This window comes from Hibiscus syriacus, unplaced genomic scaffold, assembly GCF_006381635.1.
Source record: "Hibiscus syriacus cultivar Baekdansim isolate YM2019G1 unplaced genomic scaffold, ASM638163v2 tig00111105_pilon, whole genome shotgun sequence".
Classification (NCBI taxonomy): Eukaryota; Viridiplantae; Streptophyta; class Magnoliopsida; order Malvales; family Malvaceae; genus Hibiscus; species Hibiscus syriacus.
Genome location: NW_024062987.1, coordinates 3,424,133 through 3,435,346, shown reverse-complemented (window position 1 = coordinate 3,435,346; position 11,214 = coordinate 3,424,133). Strand labels below are relative to the sequence as shown.

The following is an 11,214-nucleotide window of genomic DNA, read 5'->3' as shown; positions in this document are numbered from 1 at the left end:
GCATCTCAGTTCTGGTTTGACTGGTTCTTCTTGAACTGCTTCAGGACTGATCTGAACATCATTTCCAGAAATCTCCTCTCCTGAGTTAATCGATTGACGGAATCGGCCAAGAGGGGGTGAATTGGCAATAAAAATTTTGGTGGAAACTTTTGCAGAAAATTGAAAGAAATTGCACAGCGATTTAAAGTGGTTCGACTTTCTCAACCAAAGTCTACGTCCACTACCTTAGCTATCCACACTAAGGATTTTCCACAAATTCACTAATTTGTCTTTCTTTTGAGGACAAAGAGTAACCTTACAAACCCTCAAGAATTATACCCCAAATTCTTGAGAACACTCTCTCCTAAAGAGAACAATACAAATTTGCAAACTTACAAGGAAATCCTCACAAGGTAGATTGTTTGCACAATTCTAGAACAAAGAAAAGAACACTCAAGAATGAATACAATTGAGCACAATAAGTGTTCTTGAAAGCAAAATGAATATTGAATGAAAAATAGGCTTGAAATGCTCAAACTTGAGGTTTGATGCTTTCTCTTTGATTCTATCTTGATTCTAGTTGCGTGATGTTTCTTGTTATTGATCAATGGCTTCTAAGCTTGCTTAAATACACCTTGAATCACTTCTGAATGTTGGGGATCATTAATGAAGATAATATAGCCGTTTTGGTGTGAAATCAATTAATAAAACAGTTTGGAGCGTGGGGGGAATCGGTACCCCTTAAGGGGAATCGGTTCCCTAAGTGTAAAATTCAAATATTTCGACCGTTAAACAGGGGGAATCGGTACCCCCTGGGGAGAATCGGTTCCCTCCGAGCATACTGGAATTCTAGGAGCCAAACCATTCATGGGGGAATCGGTACCCCCTTGGGGGGAAATTGGTTCCCTTTGAGCAATCTGGAATTTTTGGCTTTGAGATGATTCGAAATATTTTGTAAAATCGTTTTGAAATTATTTTAAGATTAAAACTTAATTTTACACTTGAGTAAGGATTAAAAATTACATTTGAAAGATTTGGAGTAATATTTTGATATTCGAATAATTATATCGAATATACTTAGAAAATCTTTTTGGAAAATCTTAAAATTCATTTAACTTAATTTGTTATATCGAAATATCAAAATGTTTTCAACATCCTCTAACGCAGCAAATTCTTTTGTTTCAGCTTTGATATTGGAGCTACTTGATTCTATGGTTGACATGTCTTTGTACATCACATTCTCATTTAAAATGACATCTCTGCTTTTAACGATATTTCGATTTTCATAGTCCCAAAAATGGTAACCAAACTCATCACCGCCATAACCAACAAAGACACATTTGTTGGACTTTGCATTAAGTTTATTTCTTTTGGTAGAATTTATGTGTACATAAGAAATACAACCAAACACCCTTAAGTATGAAAGGTTTATTTCTTTTATGCTCCAAACTTTCTATGGTATTCCACCATCTAAGGGAACTGAGGGCCCACAGTTGATCAGGTAAGTTGTAGTATTGATAGTTTCAGCCCATAGCAATTTGGGCAAGCTGACATGTATCCTCATGATTCTGGCACGTTCATTCAAAGTTCTATTCATACGCTCTGTTACGCTATTCTCTTGCGGTGTCATGGGAATTGTTGTCTCTATCTTGATCTCATTATTTATACAAAATTCTCTGAATCTACTATTTTTGTACTCTTCTCCATTATCAGACCTCAACCGCTTGACTTTCAAACCAGTCTCATTTTCCACCATGATATTCTATTTTCTGAAGATATCAAAGACTTCTGATTTATTCTTCAGAAAATAAACTCACATCTTCCTTGTAGAATCATCGATGAAGGTGACATAATATAGTGAGCCTGCAAGAGATAGAACTGAAGATGGTCCCCATACATCAGTATGAACCAACTCTAACTTTTCATCCTTGGGTGTCTTGCCAATCTTTGCAAAACTAACTTTCTTTTGTTTGCCAAATATGCAATCCTTACATAATCCGACATCTATACTCTTTAGATCCGATAGCTTCCCTGTTGATAAAAGTGTCTTCATCCCTTTCTCGCTCATATGACCAAGCCTTTGGTGCCATAGGTTTGATTTTCTATCAACATCTACTAATGCAATGATATTCTCTAAGTTTGAGGTTATATAGAGAGTATCAATCTTCTTACCACGAGCAATGACGAGTATTCCTTTGGTAATCTTCCATTCATAGTCTGAAAAGGTTGTACAATATCCTTCTCCATCAAGTTGTCCAACATAAATCAAATTTCTTTTGAGGCTAGGAATATGTCTCATTCCTTTCAACTTCCAGGTGGACTGGTTTGGCAACTTTAATTGGACGTCTCCTTTTCCGACTATCTTCAAGGTTTCATCATCAGCTAGATAAACCTTCCCAAAAATCACCACTGACATAGTTCTCCATGATTTCTTGGCATGGGGTGGAGTGGAAAGATGTCCCTGAATCCAAGATCCATGATTCAATCAGACTGTTAACGCTTAGAATCATGGCATCACCTGTTTCCTCTATCACGTTGGCAGATTCCTGTACGCCGATATATTTCTTCGGTACTCGGTAATCTCTTTTAAAGTGACCCTTCTTGCCGCAATTATAACAATTAAAATATTTCTTTCTCGTTTTTGATTTTCCTCTTCTAGATTTCGATCTATCATGATTTAGATTTCTTTCTGAAGTTCTCCCTCTAGACTCCGTGTGCAAGGCTGAAGAGCTTGATGTTTCACCCGATTCTCTCCGTCGAATTTCTACACTCAATACCAAATCCTGAACATCGTCGAATTTCAATTTATTGTTTCCCGACGAGCTGCTGACTACTGTAACAGTAGCATTCCAACTATCTGGCAAAGATAATAAGATAATTAAAGCTCGAACTTCATCATCGAATTCAATTTCCACGTAACTCAATTGGGTTATGATTGTGTTGAGTTCATTTAGGTGTTGAGCCACCGATACCCCTTCTGCCATTCACAAATTTAATGAACTTTGTTTGAGGCCGGTGGAGTCTCATACATACTGGAGAGAGCCGCCATAAGACTCGCTGTGGTCTTTTTCCTTTGCTATGTTGAAAGTAACATTGCAGAATAACGTTAGTCGGATAACTCCGAGGGCTTGTCTGTCGAGAAGAGCCCAATCTTCATCCTTCATGTCGTCTGGTTGCTTTCCTGAGAGAGGTTGATATAGTTTTTTCTATTACAGAAAATCTTTAATCTGCATCTTCCAAAAGCCAAAGTCTGCACCATCGAACTTTTTCAATTTTCACATTCCCTTCGTCTACAACCATCGCTCCAACTCGAATTTGGATTTTTTTGGATCGTTTTTGACAATTCCTGCGAACCACCGTGTATTAGAACATATCCGTCGATAAATTCGTATCGCCGACCAAATTTTACTATTCACAAAATTCATTATTCACGTGACTAGTAACCTCGCCAAAAAAACTGACAAAATTCACCACCAAAAGCTCTGATACTAATTATTGGAAAATTAAATGAGTAATTTCCCTATAATCAAATTAGTGAGAATGCGAAACAAAAGTGGAAAAATAATACCCGAAATTGATAACGGAAGTAAATTATGCATACGTTTCCAGACTACTGCAGATCTTTTATTAAAGAGAGAAAATTTACAGGTGTTTACAAAACACTCACAACTCACAAGAAAACTTTATAAACTCTTTAGTATTGGGAGAAAGAAATGATTTGGGATAATTTTGAAGCTAAATGGGTCAGGGAATTTATAGTTGAAGCTTAAGGACTAATCTTGTAAATATCCTAATGTACATGGACTAAATTTGGTAATTTTTCCTTATAAAAAATTCAACAAAATCTGCTCATTTGACCATTTCCATTCGGTGCCCCCTATTGTTAACTAATGATATTCGGTGCATTAATGCACCGAATGAAGACTTTCAACATTCTAGTCTTGTTAGCATCAAGGAATTCATTCGCTGGCCAAATTTGCAGCAGTTGTGATGGTTTAATTTTTGAGTGAGAAGTTGTGTTAGCGTGTTGCTGGTGTACTTGCGTTTAATTTTGTTAGTGTTACTTCGGTGCGGGTGTGTGTGATTGTCGATCGAGCATGGTAGGTGATCGTTACTTGGCTTGTGCTGGTTTCTGATGGGTCCTTCTGGAGACTGTTTTATCGGGTAATGGGTTGATTGTTGGTGGTACCTTAGACGTTATCGGAAGTTAGGTTGGTGGTTTGCTGCATGTATGGTCACGTGCTAGTTCTTGTTATTGTTGCGTAAAAGTTTTTGATTTGTGGGGATGTTGTCTTTGAATTTTTACATTTTTTAGCATAGTGTCTATCTACTGGTTATGTTGAATGTGATGGAACCGGTGACAGTGTTGTATACTGTTTTGTTTTGGGTGTTATTGGTGAATTCATGCGTTGTTGCATGCGGGTATAATATATTATATTGGCTTGCATGGTTGCTTTGCTATGGTGGTTGGGTTATTTGTAGAGAACTTTGATTTGCTTGGTGTTGGGTGTGATAGAGCGGTCGTGCTGGAAGTACAAATTTAATACATATGGGTGAGCATTTTTGCGTACTGATTCCTTATGGATTTGGTGTCCTCTTGTTGTTGTGGTTGTTATGCTTGGTTCATAGAGTTAACTGCTGCGTTGGATTGCCTCCAAGGCTGCATGGGAAGGTTGTGTTGCAGTGATGTTTGCATGTATAAATGTTGGGTTATTAATTACATTGTGAGGTTTGTTTCGTTGTGTATGAGTATTGGTTGATTATTCGCTTTTCGACATAACATGGTATACTCTTTTTCCTTCACCTAGGATTATGAAGGTTTTTTAACGAGGAAATTTTTTTTGTTTTCAAATTTCCCAAATAAATACAAAACCCCTTAAAAAAAGTGAAATGTGCACTCAACAACGACCTATTTATATGGGCCATGATAATTGTCTCTTTCAAGAAATGTCAAATCAAATATGACCTGTCATAACGTTTCCCCGGGGATCCGTTAGACTTAAAAAATTTAGTTTTCGGGGAAGGTGATGAAATTTAATTTGAAAAACGGTTTGATTTTAGAGTCACCACCAACCTTTAAGTTAGGTGGGTTGGAAACCTTAAACAACAAAAAATGGTATGCATTTTACCAAAAATTCATTTTTAAGAGTTCGGGAGTCGGTTACTTGTGAGGAAGGGTTAGCACCCCCACAACGCCCAAATTTTGGTACCTAAATGATTATATGTTGTTTAAATATTGGGAATTACACACTCGAAAATATATTTAAATTATGATCCTGTTATTTATTCGAATTTATTCAAAAAGTGTTAATTCGGATTGCGAATGCCTTTTTGTTTGAACAATCTTTGGGAAATCACTTCCTTTACAGTTATGAGACTTTCCCATAGATTACCCCTCACAAAAAACTATTATTTTACATTTTTCGCAAATAAAATAAAACAAAATAAAAGTAAAAGTAAAAAAGAGTTGAAAATAATCAAAATAAAAAAATGTGGAACAAAGATAATTATCGAATACAAAACAAACATTTATGCAAAAAATCCTTGAAGAGACACATTCCCTTTAGTTGAGAGATATCTTCATAGATTTCCCTCACATTGAAATTTCTTTTTTATTTTTGTACATTAAAACCATGGTGATTAAAAAAGCAAGGTTAAACTAATAATACAAAAATTGCAAATAAATCAGGGACCAATTAGCATTAATAACAACTTGAAAGACTAAATAATAAATACCCATAAACCATAGCCAATATCACATAAATTAAAACATACAAGTACTGGAAACTAAAATAACCATAAATAATATTAAGGATTAAAATGAAACAAAGTAGAAACACAAATATGCAAATAATAATTAACCCTAAAATGTATTTATTAAATAGTGACTAAAACAAAAGAATCAAATAAAATAGGAACAAATTCAAATATTAACAAATATTGCATAATAAATATACTAGTGACTTAAATGTAAACGATGCAAAATAGAAGCTTAAAATGAAATAACACATAAATTTATTAATAATTAAAATGAGATATTACAAATGAGAAATGATTGAAATTACGATTTACCCCCAAAATTTGAAAACACGCGTGTGATGTTACAAAATAACGAGGACTAATATAACCCTAAACTCTTAAACCAAAATAATCTGAACACCAAGTCCCTTAAACGGTGTTGTTTCACATATGTTATATAAGCCCAACAATAGGTCAAAATTCGACCATAACCCACCATTTTCCTCATTTGTTTCTCTCTCCTCAAAAATAGAGGGCCTAAATACTCTCAATCTTCTCATCCTCTCCGTCTCTTCGCACCCTCACCGTCGAGGAAAAAGAACCCAAAGCCCCAGCCACCGTAAATCGGTGGCCACGGGGTTAATAAGCTCGACGAGCCTTTCAAACCCAACCCTTTATTTGCTCAAAACCTCAAATCTACACTCCTTAAAACCCCTCCCCACAACGAAAAAAACAAAACCCCAACCCAAAGGTAAGATTTTTACCTTCAACGGTGGTGTGGCTTAGATCAGAGTGATGCTCACAGCGGTGAAGGCTCGAAAGGTAAGACCTTTCGATTTTTCTTTTTTACTTTTTGTTTGTTTTCTCTCATTTTTTCCCTTCGTTTCGGTTCTCTCCCTTTTGAAAAATGGTTGCCCCCTCTCTTTTTAGGGTGATATTCGGGGTAAATGATTTGGTCTAAGGGTAGGGAACAAATTTCCCGATTTATCAAGATTTTAGGGGAATTTTAATTTAGGGTTTTTGATTTAGTATTGTGGCTGATATTTTGGTTTGATGTTTTGCTATTTTGGACAATGTGTGGCTTCTATTGATGACGCCAGTGGCTCGGGAGTGATCGTCGACGGCTCACGCAACTGGGACAACAGTCGGTGGGGTTCACGCGTCGGTCTGGTGAATAGTTGTTATTGGCGACGGATGTTGCTGTTGAAGTTTATATATTTAGGGTTTTAAAACCCTAAATGATTTGGGTTGAAAATCAAGTCGGTTCGGGTTAGTTCTTGGGCCAGTATTGGGTCGGATCTGTTGTTGGGTTTCTGGTGGGTTTGTATTGTAATTGTATCTGAGCTGTTAATTAAGGCCTGCAAAGTATGTAATTAAGTATTTAATAAAAATAATAATAATAATAATATATTTTTGTAGACCTAGACAAAAACGAGTGTCTATAATGACCGACAACAAAAATGACATTTAATCAATAATTGCACCATTTTCATCCTTAAGTGGTAGGTGAACCATTCAAACACACACACCAATCTCACGTTTTCTCTAACAGATATTTTCAATTAAGCATATAAGAAGAGTGTAATCTTAAGAAAAAATCATCATATTTGGTGTCATTACAATTGCTTTTTTGTCCTTTTATGATGATATCATTCAATTTTTACATTCTTTTAGTTACTTTAGTCAAAGTATGATAATTTGGGTAGGCTTGAATGAGATTTACTTCACACTGGATTGGTCAATTAGACTTTAATTTGAATGAAATAATAAAAATATTTTTAAAAATGTATATATATATGTTAGTATGAAAATATCTGTCTGAATCTATTTTATTATTAAAATTTTAAATTTATATCGTAAATTAATTGAATATTAATTCATTTAAAAATGAAAGCTGAGATAAATACAATGCATCCACTACCAGATAGACTTGACAAAACTCGAATAAAACGACGAAGCAAGTGTAGTTTGAGGTTTGCTTGTTGCCACGTGGCATCCGGGCTTTCAAATCAATTACAAATTTCGCCAGGGCCTGTCGGTACTTGGCGTCCAGTTCCATTACTAATTTACTATTTCTGATCAATCCGCCGTATCTGTTTGAATCGTACGGACAAAAACCAATATTGTATTCATAGCTTATTTTAAAATAATTTATTTTATGCATTTTCTTTTTTGTCTTATAACAGATATGATATGATATGATTTGGTTGATGATGTTTTGATTCATTCAGTAAAAATTTCAGAATATATATATCATACGTTGAATAATCGATTAAAATTTAATAATTAATATATGTTGTTTTAAATTTATAGAGTTGAGACTGTCTTATAGGTTAGTAAAAACTAATTTATTAAATTTATTTTTTCATACATCTGAAACTCTCTCAATTATGTAAACTTTTTTTTAATAATTTAAGAAATAAATCTGAAGATGAAAGGATTCAATCAAAATATGTGACCATCTACGATTCGTAGATTTCTAAAAAAATGTATTTGAAAATGTTTAGACATATCTGGAATAAATATGGTAAACAATTTAAAATATTTGCATAAATTTACAAGGAAAGTTCAATCTGGAATGAAGGAAAATGCAAGTCTAATAAACGACCTTCTCCTACTATTCGATTTTCCCTCTCCCCAAGCACCATTTTCTTTATCTGCAACACTTCCATTCTATTTTCGAGTTTTTACAAAGAGACTTCAAAAGAAGGTTTAAAGGCTTTCCCCTTCCATGGTGGAAATCGCGAAGTTCATGACAAACGTCAAAACAGAGTTTAAGAATCTGTTTTCAATCATTAAAACGAGAAGAACGGTTGCTTTCTTCTTGTTTGCCTTAGTCGGTTCCACTGTTTTCTTTGCGTTTAGCCCTTCTTCGAACCCTTCTTCTCCTTGGTTTTCAACTTCCGGTGACTCTTATAGATCCCGATTTCCTTCCCTTTTTGATTACTTTTTTCCCAACACTTCATCTTCTTCGTTTAGTAACACGTCACAGCGGTTACCCGAAACCCGTTCTCCCAGTTCGAATAACACCCAGAATTCATTCTCGCATGCAAATCTTACTAGTATAAGAAACCAGGGTCAAAAGGAAGAAATTCCCGAGGGTAATCGGACTACAATCGTGACTGAAAACGGTGCCGGTTTAGCTAATCAGACCGAAAATTCCCCGGATATATCTGATTCTTCCGGCAAGACAAGTTCGGAAAACACGAGTTTTCAGCCTCCTAACACGAATACAAACAACACCCAGACTCCATTCCCGCCTGCAAATCCGCCTAGTTCAAGCAATCAGGGTGAAATGAAACAGGTTTCGAAGGCTAATCGGAGCACAACCGTCACTGAAAACTCCACCGTTGTAGCAAATCAGAGCACGATTCCTCCTGCTAAATCTAGTTCGAGGGCGTCTTCTAATGAAGGGACTGATAATTGGGTCGGGTCATTGATGAATTGCGATTTTTTCGACGGGAAATGGGTGAAGGATAAATCGTATCCGCTTTATAAACCCGGGTCTTGTTCCTTTGTGGATCATCAGTTTAGTTGTTTTGCCAATGGAAGGCGTGATGAAGGTTATCTGAAATGGAAATGGAAGCCTAAAGGGTGCACTTTGCCAAGGTACAAAAAAGTTTTCCATAATTATTCTTTACTAATTGATCGACCAAGTAAGGAATTTACCTTTTCGGCACATTTGAGTGGATTTATCATTAGTTAAAAGTCAATCATATTTAGCAAATTTATATTCATGTTTCCATCTTTGAATTCATCATGTAGGAAAAAATAATTTCATTTATCCATAATCTACACTGTTGACTATTATTTTTAGTTTGATTGTCATTAAATTTTATGGAAAAAAAAACATTTGGTCATATTATAAATAATCTTTAAATCAGCCACCCATGCGGATTTTTTTATTAAAAAATTCGAAATCACAAAGCTAAACCTTTTCTTCAAATGATCAAGGATAGACAGCTGAAGAGGGCGGTGACAATCATCTCTGGAAATTTTAAATTATTTTTTTATTGATAATTTTTCTTTTTCTTATAAATTTGTAAATGCATTCCTAGAATTTTTAAGATTCCTCTCTAATATAAAACCTTATGTGGATTTATATAAATAATTATTTATAAAAGTTAACATGGAAGTTAGAGAGACATGAAACCTTGAATGATTTTTGTTTATCATTTATGAAGCTAAGCTAAGTTTAATTTTTGAAGAATGAATGGTGGGCACATGCTGGAGATTTTTAGGGGGAAACGAGTGGTTTTTGTTGGCGACTCCTTAAACAGAAACATGTGGGAATCTCTCCTTTGCATCCTACGAGGCGCTGCAAAGAATCCAAAGAATATTTTGGAAGCTCATGGAAGACATTATTTTCGAGGGGAGCCGTCCTACTGTGTCATCTTCAGTGTAGGTTTTATTCCTAGTTTATGATACAAATTTGCTAATCTTCGTTCCACGTTATATCTTTGATGAAATTTACGATGATGATGGATAGGATTATAACTGTACTGTTGAGTTCTTTGTGTCGCCGTTCTTGGTCCGAGAATGGCAAATGCCAGATGGACATGGAACCAAGAAGGATACACTCCGGCTCGATCTCGTCGGAAGATCATCCGATAGATATAAATCTGCAGATATACTCGTATTCAACACCGGGCATTGGTGGACTCATGATAAAACTTCTAAAGGGTTGGGTTTTTATTTTATATTTATATATTCCTTTCATCGTGATCGAATGATTTTGATGATTATTTTTTCGTGTCGAATTGTGTGTAGGAAAAATTATTATCAAGAAGGTGATCATGTTTACGACGAATTGAACGTTCTTGAGGCGTTTCGAAAAGCTTTGACGACGTGGGCTAAATGGGTGGATACCAATGTGGATCCTTTGAAGACCATGGTGTTCTTCAGGGGATACTCTGCTGTTCATTTCAGGTAAAGGGAAATAAAACTGACATTGATCTTCATTGCATATTTCTTATTTATGGGGGTGAACCAGTGTTTGAACCTTAATGTCCAGTGGGGGGCAGTGGAATTCAGGAGGAGCGTGTGATACCGAGATGGAGCCGATCAGAAACAAAACGCTTATAAGACCGTATCTATCCAAGATGTTGGTGTTAGAATCGGTGCTGAAAGGGATGAAAACGCATGTCACGTACTTAAACATTACGAGATCGACAGATTTCCGGAAGGACGGTCACCCGTCGATCTACCGGAAACACTTAGGACATCGGATGTCAGACAAGGAAAGAGCCGAAAGTGTAAAGCACCAAGATTGCAGCCATTGGTGCCTTCCTGGTGTTCCGGATTCATGGAACGAGCTTCTCTATTCTGAGCTCCTCGTAAAGGAAATTAAGATGCGGCAACACCAAGGTAAACTAAACCATGTTTAACAACAAATTTACAAATTGAAGTCACATATAATCTGTACAGAGTTTCGATTTATTTGGAAATTGTTGACAGACATAATCATAACATTAGATTCGATGGTTTTTTAATTTT

At 35.6% G+C, this 11,214-nt stretch overlaps 1 protein-coding gene across 2 annotated transcripts; it reads left to right on the top strand.

The window, feature by feature from the left end:
• The first annotated feature begins 8,293 nt into the window (after positions 1–8,293).
• Positions 8,294–11,214, top strand: LOC120153932 (protein trichome birefringence-like). 2 transcript variants are annotated; one of them, XM_039165791.1, is made up of 5 exons: positions 8,294–9,327; positions 9,927–10,119; positions 10,208–10,401; positions 10,489–10,647; positions 10,733–11,214. In XM_039165791.1, exons 1-5 carry the CDS (start codon positions 8,450–8,452, stop codon positions 11,103–11,105), a joined length of 1,797 nt encoding a protein of 598 aa, XP_039021722.1. In that variant the 5' UTR covers positions 8,294–8,449; the 3' UTR covers positions 11,106–11,214. The 2 variants fall into 2 exon arrangements, with proteins under 2 accessions (XP_039021722.1, XP_039021723.1); XM_039165792.1 differs by having other exon boundaries at positions 8,295–9,327; positions 10,743–10,895.